The 19156-nt window shown below is 37.3% G+C and overlaps 1 protein-coding gene across 1 annotated transcript in view; it reads right to left on the bottom strand.

Moving 5' to 3' along the window:
- Window positions 1-19156, bottom strand: part of LOC133519601 (uncharacterized) — a 100085-nt gene that overhangs the window by 9523 nt on the left and 71406 nt on the right. The window contains exons 2-3 of the mRNA XM_061853630.1: window positions 15202-15414; window positions 1058-1194 (exon numbers count right to left, since the gene is read on the bottom strand). Of these exons, the coding sequence (XP_061709614.1) occupies window positions 1058-1194; window positions 15202-15414 (350 nt within the window). The remainder of the gene's footprint in view (window positions 1-1057; window positions 1195-15201; window positions 15415-19156) is intronic.

The following is a 19156-nucleotide window of genomic DNA, read 5'->3' as shown; positions in this document are numbered from 1 at the left end:
TTATTATAAAGCTTAATATGGTCTAAATAGCTGTGGAACTGGATGAAAATAGACCATTTTATCTAGAATAAAAAGTATATCTATAAGTAAATTATTGTATTAATGGATTACAACTTTCCATTTTTTAATCAATGAATTGGTATTAAAGTCGTGATTTTGTGTAATATAGGTCAACATTTTTAGGGTTCCGTAGCCAAATGGCATAAAACGGAACCCTTATAGTTTCGCCATGTCCGTCTGTCTGTCTGTCTGTCTGTCTGTCCGAGGCTTTGCTCCGTGGTCGTTAGTGCTAGAAAGCTGAAATTTGGCATGGATATATAAATCAATAAAGCCGACAAAGTCGTACAATAAAATCGAAAAATTTAATTTTTTTTAGGGTACCTCCTCTACACGTAAAGTGGGGGTGAAATTTTTTTTTCGCTTCAACCCTAGAGTGTGGGGTATCGTTGGAAAGGTCTTTCAAAACTAATAGGGGTTTTCAAGAAACATTTTTTGATAAAGTGAATATATTCGGAGATAATCGCTCCGAAAAAAAAAAATGTGTCCCCCCCCTCTAACTTTTGAACCATAGGTCCAAAAAATATGAAAAAAATCGTGGAAGTAGAGCTTAAGAAAGACATTAAATGAAAACTATAGCGGACATGATCAGTTTAGCTGTTTTTGAGTTATCGCAAAAAGTTTTCCCTTCATAGTAAAAAGACTTATTTTAATTAGGTACTGATTATGCAAATTTGCCTATTTGTTTAACTCAGGTGAAAGGAACCGTTTCATCCCTTGGTTAACAATTTACTATACTTTAAGCTCAGTTTAGCTTATTGTGACGGAAGAGTAACTACGGAACCCTACACTGAGCGTGGCCCGACATGCTCTTGGCCGGTTATTTGTTTTCCCATCACTCAACGCTCCTGCTGCGTTTTAAACTATTGAAAGTTTTTACAATCTTTGTGAGACAGTAAATTCAGTAATGTAAAGTGAAATGACGCTGACTGAGAAAGGGGTCCGCAGTTGTCTGGGAAATTAAATTGGGACAGAATCGGCATTATTTGAAGGTACGTACTCTCTCCAAAAGTTGATGAATTTGTGACCGTCGACAGGTGCATGCAGACTCTGCTGCGTGGTCAGGAAGAGAGGCATCTTCCAGTAGAGGGGACATTCGCAAGCCTTGACTATGTGCTTGAAGCTATCTCGCGGAACCTGTAACAAAAAACACTCGAAATGTATAAACTCTATATATGTTTAAAAGTAGCTTTCTGCAGGTTGGTTGTTAAACTGTGTACCTTACCAACCTAAGATTGTATCTATTGTATTTCGTTTCGCACATTAGTAAGTTTGGTCTATCATCTGCTTTAGGTAATAGACCTATTTACAATAGAATTCGTATCCTGATCGATATGAGTATTTGAGTAGGTATTTGAATACTTGAATAGTAGGTAACTACCTGAAAAAACGCCTAATACATATCAATCTGCTATAGCCCAATCCAATACCATATGTACTAGCAATGGCAAGTGTTATATTGTAATTTTCCGGTGGTTGTCTAAAATAGTCACGTATCTGTGGCGAGGATCGGCGCAGCGCGGCGCGGTCACGCGCGGCCCATCGGCCGGCGTCGTACCTACTTTACTTCCGCTATTTCAGAAGCCCGCCAAGTGTAACACGGCTTGTACATATTAGGCTCATCATGTTGTTAGTTAAGTTTGCACCCTAGAAATTGTCAAGTTATGTATTTTATAAAATCATAGTAGATGGAGGATTTACTTATGTACCTCATAGGGATAAGTATCACTGACGAGTATGAGATACCTGCATGATCAGACGATCACACAAAAATACCTGAAACTATTCAGTAATAAAATACAATATTTCAGTAATAGAATACAACCTACACCAAAAAGTTACAGAACCAACTAGGGTCACAAGCACTAGCTCAACATGCATTGACTTTGTTTTTTCAAATAACAAACATAGTACCACTTTTGTGAAGGATCTAGGCATATCTGATCACATGGCCCTGATTTATGAATTTTCAACGACTAAAACTCTGCTCAATGTTGACATGTATACCAAAAAAAGGTTATTCACTTCACGAAATATCGCATTTTATTTTAAGATAGCATCTGTATGTACCATGGAATGCAATAAATGAAATGAAATGAAAATAATACCTGAATCAACTAAAAAAAATAAGAGAATACTCGTATGTATGTTAAATTTCAATAACATGCTCAAATCATAATGGCGTAGGTGCTTCATTTGTATGTCGGGTAACTTGCGTTAAGATGTACATTATCTCTGTTTTTTTTTCGTATACATTGATTTACTCAAGTAGGCCAACAAAACAAGCGCCTGGTCTAGGTATTCAAATGCAGAACTACAGGCATTAGCTCGACTCCGGTGAAAGTTATAGAGGAGCGTCCCCACCCGATTCCATGGATTTTCGGGCCTCAGTTGCGCTCGAGGCGCGTAGATATGGGTGTTTTATGGCGTATTCTTATAATTCGTATCGGGTAAGTCGGGCGGGGTCAACGCCCCGGGAAGTAGGTCACGTCGACTTGACGCGCCTATTTATAGCGATGGACTAGCTTCATTGACAACATGCTCGTAATGCAGGAAGTTTCAAAACGAAATGTCCATTCAAACAAAATAGGTAGCGTAGGTAAGGCCCTAGTGCAATTTATTTTAACGACTTAAAAATAATATGTAATGGTTTTGGCTCAGATTATTGTCATGTATTGATCGATTATAGGCACTATTGTGTTCTTCCAACCGCAGATTTAATAGCGCAGAAATCAATGTCAGAATTTTATACGTATATTATCAAAGAAAAATATTCGAAATGGTCGGGCGTGTCGGTCGAATAGCATTGGTGTCGGTAACTACCAATATTATTCTGGTAGGATCGGAAAACTGAAATAGGAAGGAAATTTGGCTCGCTATGCAGAAGTGCTCGAATCTTATTTTTGTCTGCACCAATTTTTAGTGTAGGATTTATTTATTTATTTATTATGTAATACAAATATTTTGAATCAAGCCTACCCGTTTGCATTTTTCATGATGCTATAGATTTCTGAGGGCAAGGGGACATTTCGACTGTCGATGTTCACGGTAGGCCCTCAGTTTGTTACGATACATTTTTTGACGGGCGGTCCTACCCGGTACAGGATTTATGTATAAGTAACGAAATAATGGCACCCAATATTTCACAATAAAAATTAATATAGGAACCAGTTTAACCCATTCAGCGCTAATCGCGACATTTGTTGTTTAGGTCTACGAATAATTTTCGCTACATGCTGGAAAAACTACTCTACTGGCTTTACTATGTAACACTAGAACACTACCAGCTTAGTGGACGAGTGAAAGAGTTAAATCGATTTTGGATTGTATTTGTCCTTTTGTATGAGTAGTCTCATCGAGTTTTCGATTAACCCTTACTTCTGAACTTATTCATTCTCTCTCTATTACTCTTCCATATTAGTGCGACAGTGACAGTTGCGTTTTGTTCGCTACGGAGCGTTAACAATTGGCACGTTGGCTACGTCTCCAGAATCCCAAACAGCGAAACAGTAACGAACGCCTCAAAGGTCGGCCTGCCACAGCAAAAGCTGAACGTACGAGTGGTTCAGCTTTGCGCAGCGCGCCGCGATTGACCTACATTTGATGAATGGGGCAAAAGAGCCGCGACGGTGAAGTGCCTCGGATAAGCACCCTCGGACGCAGCCGCTGTCGCGGACCTCTAACCGCGAGTACTGTTTTCACTCTAAAAATGTACGAGATGTAGGTTGAATTATTTAAAAATGTTTTGTTTTAGGTATCCTCATTTTAAATATTGAAAAAAAATATTATACTATGACTAAATTTTTAGGGTTCCGTACCCAAAGGGTCAAAAGGGACCCTTATTACTGAGACTCCGCTGTCCGTCCGTCCGTCCGTCCGTCTGTCACCAGGCTGTATCTTATGAACCGTGATAGTTAGCCAGTTGATATTTCTACAGATTATGTATTCCTGTTGCCGCTATTACAACAAATCCTAAAAACAGAATAAAATAAATATTTAAGGGAATGGGACCCCCATAGCAAAAAAGTGAGTTTTAGATAATGGTACGAAACCCTTCGTCTGCGAGTCCGACTCGCACTTAGCCGGTTTTTAGATTCTTATAACGATGAATAAAATGTAATGTCCTTATTTACTTATTTAGCATTTAACAAGAACAATATGTTTGATATTTGTAATATAATGTTGAATTAATTTAAGTTTTTTTTAGACGATAGACAAATACTTAAAATGTACTTTTACTAAAAACTAAACTACTTACAAAACTTAAAACCTAGATCTAAAAATAAATAATACTAGTCTTAAAATAAAATACTAAAAACTATCCCCCCGCGGTATGGTGCCGTAGATGCTAGCAGCATTTCCTCGCTGTATCGCAAGACTAATTATTTGAGCGAGGAAGCTGCCAGCTCTGCGGTCACCGGTGACCTCTCTAATTATTATTATTTTTTAATTTTTAAATCATATCATGTTCGTAAATATTCTAAATACTGGAAATTCCTTTTTATTTATTAATATATCAAAAAAAAAACTTAAATATTGTTTAAATAGTGCGATATTAATCTAATTACAACATGCTATATTTATTTACAATAACAATATACATAATGGATATATACAGATGATTGAAAATAGGCCCTTGAGGCATTATACCAAGGATGCTGGCGGCATTTCCTCGTTGTATCGCAATACTGATACGTTGTGCGAGGAAGCCGCCAGCTCTTCGGTCACCAAAATAAAGTTGCTAGTGTGTATATATATTTTTTCATGCTTATTATTAGCTAAGTGTGTGATCTAATTTTACATATGTAAAGATGACCATTAATGTTTACCACACTTAATGCAATGAAATATATTTCATTTTATTCATTTTAATTTTAATAAAATCAAATAATGCTGTTACAGGCAGTATCTTATAATCAAATTCTCAAAACACGAGGATTCAGCACTATTTGCGCATTGGGAATCTTGTATTCGCAATTTTATTACCGCGACTTCATGATCATACCAAATAAATCGATCAGTCGATCGACATATCGAGCTTGCCATATCAAGTTGCATATCTTTTGTAGGATTTTACCTAAGTACAGGATAATAGATTCCAATTAGGAAACGCAAGATGCATCTACGATAACAAATAGCTTAGGGCCTAGTATACTGACATATTCGATCGTATATAATGATTAGCTGGCCACAGAGGGAAAGGGCATTGATTGGACAGGCTTGGCGCCTTTACCCAAGTAGGTACTAAGTAGTATATAGTTGTTCCCATTCACTTCTGATACCGTGGAGGAAACTCGTGCCAACTAGACAAATACTTTACAGTGGAGCAATAATAGGGTAGACTTTGGTACACACACACGCATCGTATCACAGAGATATTTATTATTATAATTTAGTTTTAGACAGGCAACTGATGCTGTTACGTCTAAATTAGAGTTGTTTTATTTTATTTGTCGAAGGTTTTATTCAAATTAGTTTTTAACTAGCTTAGTAAGGTAGGTCTACGAGTAGACAGCTGTCGCTGTACTAGTACAGCGGCCATCTCCCTTGGTTGCTTGTATTAGGCAAAATTACATGCAATACCATTTCTATAGCTAATGAGGAGATCTAACAACGATATAATTACAAAATAGAACGATACTGGTACCTTCGTGAACTAGGCACAAGAATATCTCATTATTAGGTACCTACAACAATGCCATAATGCCTATTAAGTATTCTAACAAGTATGTATCGCACAATCCATTACACATTAAAATTATTTACCAAACGAGGGAGCGAAGCGAAGCGAACTTCGTATATTTATTTAACTTACTCCTAGCTAAACACTCGGCTGGCTAGGAGATGTCCCAGCATTTCGATGTTTTTAAACTGAACTATCAGAAAATAGTTTGTTAGGCAATAAGTTAATGGTTATTTGGACAACAAAAGAGCAATGTGTGATCTTCGAGTGCTTATTTTGAGTCCCGTGCAAGCGAACGATCTTGAGTGTAGTAAGGGACTCAAAAGCGCACGAGATGTAAATAACTTTGTCAACTTTGATCTCGTGTAGTACACAAAAAATTTCACGACAGCAGTAATAAGGAACGTAAAAATACAACCCGAAAAAATTAAATCCGTCTTCATCGTTATTTCCCTCATGTTTTCTTAAGGTATTCTCTTAAAGCATATTTAATATTAGTTGGTATCACTGAGGGTGTGCAAAAGGACGTAATACAAAACGAAGGTCAATAATGGACAAAGGTCGCCCACATTGGTTTCTTCTTTTTGGAATTCATTGGTCTGATCATGACAACATTGATAACTGCAATGAGAATCTGAAAGGCCGTATAATACTTATGAATCTGTAGTTAAAATTGTAAAAAACGGCTGCCGTCTTGACTTGTTGGACAAGCCAAGATCTAGAACGGGAGTCGTAACTCCTATCCCTCAACCACCGCCGTCCCAGTTCTATGTATAATTCGCAAGCCTCGTTGCACAAGGGTCCAGCTGTTTCGATAGCGACGGGCACAAATTCATAAGTTTCCTGCAACCCGGAGTACTTGGCGTGCTTATTTTTGGTGGCAAGTTCTGCCGCTGAACCCGCCACCTTAACCGTGTATCTTAGATGGGAATGGGACGCAGCATTATATGTACTAACTCATGCCGCATCCCATAAAAGACACCACCCCCTCCGCTAGGGAACCAACGTGAGCCCGTCGGGTCTTTTACCATCCGATCGTGACAACCCTGGTGCAAATATGCATGGAATGTTGGCGGACACCATTGCCCGCCGCACAATTTCATTTAACGCGAGGTGCCTAGGGAAACGACCGGCACAGCTCTGGCAACTCAGCCCGTGATGGCCATCCTCCTCAACTACCATCCCACAAATACACCGGTGTGCGTTGCATTCTTTGCGTCACAACCTTAGGGCCACTGCAATTCTCAGAGAGTCGATATCCAGCAGTGTGCCCGGGTGCAGAGAAGGAAAAAGCTTGCAATCACGATCCAGGCTCAGGTATGAAATATGACTTGACGCGCGCCAAGACCAGCTATTCTACATAATAATTAATGATAAGTTTCCTTGTCTGAATCATTGGTCAGGTAAGTGGTAAATACGAGTAGAACCGGGCGCTGCGGCAATTTTATGATTAATAGTGTCCTACCGACGATATCTAGTCAAACTTTTATGAAATTATGACGTTTAAAGAATAATTGCACAGTCTGGGCTAAATCGCTGCCAACTTAGCTTGTATCTTACTCTATCCGATTATCCACTTTGACGCAACAAAAATACCAATTTAATAGTGGTCTTAAAATGTTATAATTATGTCCTAAAATCTCATATTTATACAAACAAAAAATTACAATATATTAATTCCTATATAAAGGCCGATTAAATAAGTACCAACAAACTTATTTCGGTCGCAATCAAAAAGTAGTGAATTAGTCTTATAGCCGAGGCTTAGGCCAAAACTAAAATGGAAACGCCGGTCGTACCTACAGTATTAGTTACGCGTGTGTCCCATAATGGTAGTTTGCGTGAGAAAAGTCTCACGACCTTCCTTCGTCGGTGTCGTTGACAACTGTTTGTAACAAAAGAATCCGTAATTCCATATTATCCATTTCCTTAATTCTACTTTAAGCTACCTAGTAGGTGTACGGTTGTATTTGACTAAAGTATTTTCGTGGAGAGCTTAGTAACTAATTTAACTACCCAGAAGTTACCTACGTTACTAAATAATACCTCCAATAAGGCAATTCAATTATGCAGCTCGCTTATACATATACAAGGTTGCGTCTGATCAGTAGGTATAGTCAGATGTCTCTACAACCTAACTTTCTAGTCCTGTTAATTTGTATCCAGCAGAAACATCTGCGAGCGATACTACAAATTATGGACCAGTGTTCCAATGGTCGCAAGTTCGAGTCTTACCGGTGGTAGCGATTTTTTTAATTTATAATTTCCTAGTTTTGTTGTATTATTTTTTAAGCAACAAAGTTGAAAAAATGTAATAAAGTTCGATAAACATAGATGAGTTGAAAACAAGTAATGAGCATGGCCATACGTTATATGTAGTTCGTTTTTTTTTAGCATTAGAAAGTAAACAATCATGACATGTCTTTTCTTTTAAAACTCTTTTTAAAAATCAGTAACTATTAAGTACTTATGAAAGCAAAAGAATGTAAACAATGGTATATGATTTATAAATTTTATAATTGTTACATATTTGCCGTGAATTATTTTTCAAAAGTGTTTTTCAATAAAGCGGACACGTCAAAATCGCTTACCTTCTTTCTAATGCTAATAAAAAAACGTACTTACTACATATAGTTCAAATATCATACGAAGTGATTGGTTTACTACTTATGAAGGGAGGTGCACGTCAACGGATAGTGCATTGAATGCGGTGTGGCAGTGGGCTGTGGGTGCAGTCCCCCGTCGAGGCGCGGCCGCGGCTGGCCGCACGCCAGCAGGCCCTGCGCGGCGCAGCCTGCGCCAAGCGCACCACTGTCAACAATTCATGTTTACCAAGGTCACCTTGGAGCTAGGCCTGATATCACCGAAGATGACCGATAACGAATTAAGTTTTTGTAACTTTCTAAACTGACGACATTTGGATAAAAAATATGTTTTACCGATTCATTTTTTAATTTTCGAAATGGAAAAAAATTGAATCCTTAAAGGAGCACTAGTATAAATTACGTTTTAACTTATCTCCGAATGAACATAATTAGGTCTAAAATTTTGAAAAGAAATACCGAAAATACCCATAGATTACAGGAAAACCTACAAGATAGGGCAAGCATGAGTTGATCTTAGAGGAAATTATAAATCTGTCAATAAAATCCATTTTTATTCTGCTGACACTCTTGAAAAACCCCAAACTAGGTTTTTCTTTCTTATTTTTAATTGCTTATCGTAAAAAAAAAATACTTAGAAAGTACAGTGCTCTAGAGCCGAAACGTATCATTTTCTGCACACTTTTAGAACAACAACGATCCACTTTGAGAGCATGAGAAATTATTCACAACCTACCTATCGTCTCGTACTTTCTGAGAACATATAGTAATAATTAAGTAGCATGCGCGTTGGTTTATTATACATACTCGTATTAGTAAAAGTGATGTCTACTCCAGTCTACTCGTAATAAAGCTTTTCATTTCTCATGCTCTCAAAATTACATGCATCATTTCAGCTTCGAACAGGCCAAGCACCACCAGGTACCTCGGCCGAAATGAGTGCCTTTGATCCCTTGGTTAACAATCTACTATTCTTGTTTCCAACGGTTCAGCTTTACCATTACTGCAAAGTGCTAACAGTGCGAGGCTTATTTATTCGGCAGGTGATAAGTACCCAGAACATTACGTATGTAATAATAGTCGACGTTCGAATCATGTCTGTGCAGTGCATAATTATCGAATCACTCCAGTCATCATTTCCACTACCTGAGCCCAATATTGTATAAGTAATCGAATTGATTAAATACTATATTTGGCGTTTAAGATTCAAAATATTTCTTGTCTATTTCTGCTGCTGATCTGACAATCATTTGCAGAAAACAAAACGAAACTATCTATCATTCTTCCAAACTAGTGCATAATTAATGTGATAGAAACAGATAGCGTTTCGTTTCGTTTCTCTGCGAACTTCTGTCATCTTGGCTAGGCTCCCTGATAGTGTTCAGCTTAATCATAGGCGTTAAACAGCACATTGGCACGTCCGACGTGTCCCGGCCATTGAAGGGATAGGAATGCAATGAATCTGCAGTCTAGACGGATGCCTAAATTCCATTTGCTGAATCAATCAGGCCCCCTCATTTGATTTGATCTGTCAGGCGCTACTCTATCTACTGAACTAATGACTAATAAAACCGGCCAAGAGCATGTCGGGCCACGCTCAGTGTAGGGTTCCGTAGTTACTCTTCCGTCACAATAAGCTAAACTGGAGCTTAAAGTATAGTAAATTGTTAACCAAGGGATGAAACGGTACCTTTCACGCGAGTTAAACAAATAGGCAAATTTGCATAATCAGTACCTAATTAGGTAAATTAAGTCTTTTTACTATGAAGGGGGAACTTTTTGCGATAACTCAAAAACAGCTAAACTGAGCATGTCCGCTATAGTTTTCATTTAATATCTTTCTTAAGCTCTACTTCCGCGATTTTTTTTCATAATTTTTGGACCTATGGTTTAAAAGTTAGAGGGGGGGGGGACACAATTTTTTTTTCTTTCGGAGCGATTATCTCCGAATATATTCACTTTATCAAAAAATGTTTGTTGAAGACCCCTATTAGTTTTGAAAGACCTTTCCAACGATACCCCACACTGTAGGATTGAAGAAAAAAAAAAAATCACCCCCACTTTACGTGTAGGGGTTGTGTTGAGGTACCCTCAAAAAAATTAAATTTTTAGATTTTATTGTACGACTTTGTCGGCTTTATTGATTTATATATCCATGCCGAATTTCAGCTTTCTAGCACTAACGACCACGGAGCAAAGCCTCGGACAGACAGACAGACAGACGGACATGGCGAAACTATAAGGGTTCCTAGTTGACTACGGAACCCTAAAAATGGGTTTTGAAATGCCGTCGACTTTGTGACGTCATTTTTACTACCCCACTATTTTCGCGCTTGTCATCTCATATATTTGTGTTGGATATCGTACTGAATGCACTGATACTAAATATGCCCACATCTGAGACGATTTGTACCAAAATCGATTTCTAAGGCTTGTACCGAAAAAACCTGTAAATTTCATAGGACTGCAATTTTTCTATTAAGGCGCGGTGTATAGTAAAATGCGCTATTTTTAAATCGATATTTACAGGCTTGTACAAGGATTTCATCGATTATTTTCTAGTATGTATAACTTCAGTCTTTGAACTAGCCGTATGCTTGTCAGAAACACGATGGCTCATCTTTTTCTCGATAGATTTTTGCTTTGAAAATATGCTTAAAACTGTATTTATTTCGATATTTTAGAAGTACTATGATGAATATCAATATGAAATTTACTTCATTCAATAGCTTTTAAGTTACTCTAACATTTTGCTTGTCAGTTTATCGATGCGTTAAATTTTTCATTCATAATTATGAATTCAACATTTTGTCTACTAAACGTTACCCTGCGCGGCAATACCGTCAGTACCCCAGTACGCCCGTGACCACTGTCAGCGTCGGACCTGTGCTAGTTTAGCGGACGTTACATAAAATGGATAATCTCACTATAAATACACAAATATGTTATACACACAATGTTTTCATCACTCTTACGAAGAAAAAACGAATTTTTAAGCTAATTGATTCTTAAATACGGTGACATTTCAGACATCCATCCGTCATATTATCTTTTTTGACAACTTTTACACACGCACCTGTCCGGCATACAGCCACGATCCAAATGATGAAATGGTGCCTTGCACCAGAGTTAAACACTCTACTTTTCATTTTTAATACGAGGAAGGTAAAATACATGTACATTTTAAAAAACACTGCTAAGTATAAAATTCAGTAGTACTTATTTCGTGAGGGGTACCTACTTTTAATTATCAATTTAGGTAAAATAATATTTTAAATGGCTATTACAGTAATAATCAAATTGAATACCTATTTTTAAACGTAAACAAATAAAATTAATCCGCTTGTTTAATTTATATAAGTCATTATATTGGAACAGCTTCATTTTTAACACATACAGGATGCAGGAGATATACTGGATTTAAATATGTGGGATTTAAATAGTGCTTAGTGAAAGGTACCATTTCACGTTTTTGTGGAAGTGCTCAAATGGCTGTAATAGTTTATGTTATAAGTGTTGAATTTGTTTGGTATTTCTGGTTTATTAACTTTCATATCAACTATTTTATTTTGTAAGGTGAGCAGGAGTGATATTTACCCTTCAAATTCCATTCAAAATTTTGCAAGTACTCGGTTCGGAAGTTCGTATATATTTGTACCTCTCGCCAATATTTTTATTTCACTGGTTAATTATTCTGTAAATTCAAGAATGTCACTAAATTCCATTTTTGATAATGTTAAACATAAAGTCCTTTGTAAAAGTTTGGTATAATACTTTTATACCATGCTATTTCTGTTTTGTATGAAATGAAAACTGGTGACATTTTATTTCTTTTTTCAAGTATAAATTTCGATGACACTCTGCCGTCAATTTCAGGTCTCAGCCAATTTTACCTTCTTCTTTAAAACCTTGGACCTTGTTATGTCTTTGTGATATGCTTTTACTATTTTTCCTGCCAATACAAAATATAAGTGGAAAAAACCGATCGAAAGTTTTGCAAAATATATTTTCTTCATTTTTGCATTAGGGTGCTTATGTGTAATATGTATATATTAAAATAGTTTATTTTGAAATGAATCACTAGTCAAGGCCTATAGTATATCCCTTCAAGTGGCAGAAGCCAAAACGTAAAAAGTAGTCACGTGGCGGGGCCCCGTCGGGTTTTCAGCGCGGATTTAGAGAATATTACAAATTCAACTATTTAAGCTTATCTATGTATAAAAGTATATATTGAAGCATATATCGTTAGAATAAGCACTAAATACGCTATTCGAATAGAACAATAATTGAATAGAATAATAATTTAATTATTAAATTATTGTCTTCTTCTTCTTGGTCCCTCAATGCTGAGGAACGTGACATCATGTCCTTCTGTTGAAGTTGTCCCTGTTGTTGTTAAATTATCGTAATGTTTATGCATTTCGCCACATGCACCTAACTAATCAAACCTAACAACAGTGACATTTTTACAGTTTCCTTATTAAATATGACTACCACCACAAAACAAAGTTATGATTGGAGGTAATTGTTAATTAATTTTCTACGTAGGGCTTAAAATTCAAAGGTTAAGTCATAAAAAGTGCCCGTGAGGAAACGGATTTTTTTTAACCACGTATTCCTGAGGTCATAAGAAGAATTTCACGTACAAGTTTAAGTCAATTCCGCAAAAAGAAATGTGTTTTTTTTTACTTTTTGTATGTTTTTAAACATATTAAGTTCATGTTCTTGGAAAATTTATGGATTAATATAAATTGGTACATTTTTTTTTCGTAAAAATAAGTCTATTCAAATGGTACCTTGTGACTTTGATATCTGTCAAGAAGGTAGTCTAGACTAGGTCCCAAAGTGGCGACTGGCGACATAGCCATCAAAAAGGCGTTATGCACTAAAACACAACGAAAAATATTTTTTTTAATTGGTATTAACTCTGAAACTAGGCGAATTAAAAAAGTTTATATGACATTTTTGCCTCTAAATACGATCCGGAATATACTGTTAAAATCTTTCCGTTTCCTCGAGGGTACCGTGTATTTATAAAATAACCTCTTTAAAAATCAAGACAGAACTCGACCTAGGCGTTCGATCCCGGATGAACGGTCCTTAGCAACCAAGCGTTAACAAGCGTGTGTATGTATGTTTTCCTTGTCTAACTTGCTAGCTACTTTTGGGCGCTAGAAGAGCGTAAATATACTTCAAAGCCTTTAATTTTGCCACTAAATATGGCAACACCTCACTAACCACCCTCTGTTGGCCAACAGCTTTCTGGCTATCGCATCGACCCGTGAGTGGTGGGCCACCACTTGAAGGGATAAATAACATAGTTGACGATAAAATAATTTTGTTCATCGGAAAGTTTTGTATGTTAATTAACTTTACGGAACAGGTCTTAACAGTTCTTTCCAAAGGAAAATAATACTCATTGAGACAATTCTAAGAACCTCAAACGCAATTTGGTTGCGATATTTTGACACAGAGTTCCTATGGCCACCTCCTCTCTCATGCATCAGATCAGCTCGATGGTACCATAATATTTCATTGTCACCCTACTTACATATGTATGCAGATTTTCAACTTCATCTGAAACCTCAGTGGGTCAAATATACTTGTAATATTTGATTACAGACAGAGTAGACAGACAACAGACTGATTCTTTATTAGACATTAATTAAAGTCAGTCAATTATACTCATTACTATATAACTTCGAAGTAGTAGTAGTAGTAGTATAAGTGCATTTTTGCCATTATAAACTTTAAGTAATAAATAATAATAGCAGTTTTCTCGACTTTTGCATTTAAAATTTATAATCGTCTTCATTGTCGTCAATTCAAAAAATAATATAGAAATAGTCGTTACAGTTAGAGTCATGGTTCTTTTTTGAGAAGATAGCATAATTTATCGACTTTTTGGAGCTACATATGCTTGTGCATACCTTATGCTTGTTTTCAGTTATCTCAATACTAGCAAAAACATGCTACCTTTTTACGTTCACTTCCACAAATGACTCTTTGCTAGTATTCTTCCTCTTTTCACTACTTGCCCGAAATTGACTTCTATTGCATTTTTAAGGTCAACTACGTTTTGAATAGGTATCTATATATGATTTAAAGCAGACAGTTGTAACTTTTGTCTGAATTAGTAAGTAATATTATTTCGACACAAAACGATTTGGTATCATTTTACTAGGTTCTCAATTTGCCGCGGTATACTCTAGTTATTATATATAATTATCAAATTTTTAATTTCATTAAGTTTAAATCATAATCAATATAAATTTCCGGAAAAGATCCCAGAACTAACAAACTAGAATACGGATGGCGTCAGAATAAGGACGTAGGCTTGCTGCGAGCGCGGCGCGCGGGGCGCCCGCCTGCCTGCTTTACCACTTCGTCTGTTTCACCCCCTCAAAAACCTAAAATCTGTCTATAAGAGCGCCTTAAGCAACATTCTATATGCTTGATTTAGAAACACTTAAAATTATCTGGCAGTTTTGAGCACTTCATAATAAATAAATAAATTAGTATATTTGAACATACATACATACATACATACAGACAGACGCGGCGGGGGACTTTGTTTTATAAGGTGTAGTGATAGTGATGGGTTTTATCTATGTATAGAGTCAGCACTCTAAGCTTATTATATTATTTCAATACAATATTTATATATTGTATATATGTATTGTATATATACATATCTATGTTTATGTATAGTTTAATGTCCGACCGGCTCGACTTGTCCGATTCCGATCAGTCGTACGACCGTTTTTTTTATTTCCTTGTGGCACGGGCAGCTGGAACCTATGAATAATAAACCTGGAAATTGGAACCTAAATGACCAAACTAAAATCGTGTTTTTACCTGGCTATTAGGAAAGGTAGCGAAGGCGGACTGCACTTTGTGTATAGCGTGGTCCTGCTGGTGCGCAGGCGGTGGCCGGCCCTTGGGAAAGTGGAATCGCGGAATAACGCGCGCGCCCGCGCCGCTGCTCGCCGCCGCCGCGCGCACCGACCGCTGCAGCGTCGTGTGCGGCGGCGCCGATGACACCTTCGGTGGAGTCGATGCTGCATAACTCTGGAAACAGACAAGGAAAATTTTACACATACATGACAAAAATATATTCACTGAAGTACCTAATTTTCAATATTTTAACATCATAACTATAAATATAAGTACTTAAAGATATTTTGTACAATTGCGTGAATTTGGATACGCGATTTGTTTAGTTTATCTTTATAGAAATAAACAGTATTTTTATCTACTTGTCTAAAACAGTTATATAAGTTATGTTCTCATCCATTACTTATTTAATTTACAAATTTGTTCGTTTTTTAAATATAAATTATACAATTAAATAGAGCTGCAGCGCAACAGCACACATCGGCAATAAGATAGGCTTTACACTACGTCTCCCGATTGTTGCCGTCAGCGTCTACTCAGCCGCATGGCTGCGGCTCGACGTAACATTGCCGACGGCGGCAAACATAGCGCTTACTCGACGCTGACGCGCGCTATACTGATGTCATCATATTTCATAGTATAAATATACTATGAAATATGTATGAGTGATATGAAAAATGTCATATCACTCATCTTAATATTAAACCAATCAAACCTATCGGCAATAAGATAGGCCTTACACTACGTCTCCCGAGTGTTGCTGTCAGCGTCTACTCAGCCGTATGGCTGCGGCTCGACGTAACATTGCCGACGGCGGCAAACATAGCGCTTACTCGACGCTGACGCGCGCTATACTGATGTCATCATATTTCATAGTATAAATATACTATGAAATATATATGAGTGATATGACAAATATCATATGACTCATCTTAATATTAAACCAATCAAACCTATAGGTATAAAACCAAGTCGGGTATACAACACTTATTTTAACTCGAAAACGGCTGGACATATTTTCATGGTTGTTATTTGTTGTTGTTGTTGTGTTTGTCTTTGTCTTCGCCCCAATAGCCGAATAACTATTTTAGATTATTCTGCTATTGGGTTGTGTCTGATATTCTGTTAGGTTGTGTTTGTCTTCGCCCCAATAGCAGAATAACTATTTTAAAACTTTGGAGAAAACAAGCCGAGCCGAGCCGATCTGAGCCAAACCGAACCGAGTTTACCCGACCCGAGCCGAGCAGAGAGTTGAGTTCAGTTGATTATCTAAATTACTAATTCTAAGCAGTTGAAGTTGCGGACAGAAGCTAGTTTGTAATAAATTAAGAATACTGAGTAGAGTAAATTATTAATTACGGTCTTGACTGCTTTGGCCTTACGCTTAAAACTAACATAGATATTTAAATATAAAATGTTACAAGTCCGTTTCCTAAAACGACTAAGTAGTCAATAGAAAGATATAATTATGTAATATGATGCAAAAATTACAACAGATTATTATTTAAAATATGTATAATTTTACCAGTGGGATTCATATACGTTAGCTTTAAACAGCCACGGTAGTCGGGAACCTAAACTGCCTTAAAAGTGATCAAAAATAGTCGGGCTTTGACTGATTTGTTTGTTCGTTCGTATAATTGTGACGTTATTTAGTGAAACGGACCTTATTGTCGATGGCACTTACGCCATTATCAACGATGCTCCTATATAAATACAACGCTGCGCTACGCAGTGCGGTGTAAGCGCCCTCGATAAAGATCCAGGTTTCATAGATAACTTCACAATTAATTCAATTTACAATTAAGTAATAAGATAATTTTCAACCAAACGTTAATTTCTGTTTAACTTTTAATTTTATGCACTTGCACCGGTTTAAATATTTTTGATCACTTTTAAAGCAGTTAACTGAAACACTAATCGACGTATAACTATTTATTCAAGCACTCTTTATTTATACTTTACTATTTCTACTGTTTTTATTGGTATTGAACTCTAACTAAACTTTGGTGGTAACTACTGGGAAAAAAAATTCCCAGTATTTACCACCAAAACGAGTTGGTGGTAACTAGTGGGATTTTTTTTCCCAGTAGTTACCAGTGGTAAAAGGTGGGAAAATAATTCCCAGTAGTTACCACTGGTAACAACTTGGTGGTAACTAGTGGGAATAACCCGTCAACTATACTCAAAAGGTACACAACGCCTTTGGAATCCCATATAATGACGCATTCTGGACGCTGTAGGGACTGCCTCGTTACTGCAGCGCTTCAGGGATGTTCGCCGCGGAACGAATAACTTCTATGCCATCAGGCGTAAGCGAATAGCGTCTCTGTTGTGCCGGGTGCGGGGCAGTAACAACAACGTGCTCAAGGTCATAGCTGACAGGGTGGATTGTACCTTACTAAAATTTTGGGTTCAATTAATTATAAATAATATGGTAGTTAAGTAACTAACGTAGCCATAAGCCAAAATAACAATTATATTGATAAAATGTATCTAAAATAAATAATTAATAATAATAACATAGCCAAGGGGTCCATTTATAAAACGGTATTAGACTAATATTATTAGTCCACGAACTATCAAAGTTCGAGAAATGGGCTCAAGGTGTAATAGAAATAGAATGATTACCTAATAAATGTAAAGAACTACATTAAAATAACTTAAGTAAGAATAACCGGTCAAGTGCGAGTCAGTTTAACTGGGATCCGTACAAACCAGGGATCAGAACCGGTTTTTTGGAAAAACTTTGAAATAAACATATATTTCGGTTTATTTTATACTCTAAATATAGGACTCGGTTGTGTTTTTAGATAACGAAATCGTATTATTAGATTGCCCAATTAGAAAGGGAATAATTAACAAAGAACGAAAAAATACCGTTTTCGTTCCCATACAAAAATACCGGTTTCCGATCCCTGGTACAAACTTTCAATTATCTTATCTCATGATAACTACGAACAGAAAAGACTAGAACAGGGGCCCATTTCTCGAACGGTATTAGACTAAGTCCACGAACTGTCAAATCGTACGGGGTACCGCGGCAACACTCTAATAATATTAGACTAATACCGTTCGAGAAATGGGCCCCTGATAGATACTTAGCATAATTGTGTCCAGCGCCGTCTATCGGCAAATTGGTTAAAACATATGCGCGACCTGTATGTAATAATAATAATAATTCAGCGAACGGTCTCATAGCGAAGAGTCTCGACCAACACCTTGAGAGATTCTCGCTAGATGGTTGGATCAAGGGTCAGATGCAGAAGGCGGTGATCTTGGACACGGCGCGGATAGTGCGGCGGTTCCTCTCTCTGCAGCCCTGACCACCGGCAGCTTGGGCCCTGCCCCGCTGCTGGCGGCACACTAGGTTAAGTTTTTTTACAATGTGTTTATATGTGTTTTGTATAGTATTTTTTGATGTATTTTTATATTTTACTTTTATATCCATATTGTAAAAAACATAACCTAAGAAGAAAGAGAAATAAAGAGAATAATAATAATAAGCCTCCAGGGCAGCTTGTGGCGAGCTGAATTGGAAGTGACGTCCCTTGGGTCCCATACCCCCGAGAGTCGGCCAGGCCCCTCTCTCCGGCTTGCCTTGATTGGCCGGCTGGAGTGAACACTGAGCAGGGGCCGCGGGACTCTCACCTCTGGCTTGCCTTTACCGGCCGTCCAGAGTGGGGTGTCAGAGCTATATGCTCGCAGGGTGGAAGTGAAATTTGCATAAGACGCGAGTTGGCACAGTGACTGCTTACAGCCACTGGGCAGAAAGCGGCGTACACCTCTCCACACCCTGAGCCGCTCACGCAATGTTGTCCCCTTGTCGCTCCGTGCGAGCGGCCGTTTTCGGGGACCCATATTGTGAGTTGGCAAGTCACCACCTGCCCATTTTGTCGTGTTTTTAAAAACATAT

This window comes from Cydia pomonella, chromosome 1 (genome assembly GCF_033807575.1).
Source record: "Cydia pomonella isolate Wapato2018A chromosome 1, ilCydPomo1, whole genome shotgun sequence".
Classification (NCBI taxonomy): domain Eukaryota; kingdom Metazoa; phylum Arthropoda; class Insecta; order Lepidoptera; family Tortricidae; genus Cydia; species Cydia pomonella.
The sequence above is the reverse complement of the archived record's forward strand: the minus strand, read 5'-3'. Positions and strand labels throughout refer to the sequence as shown.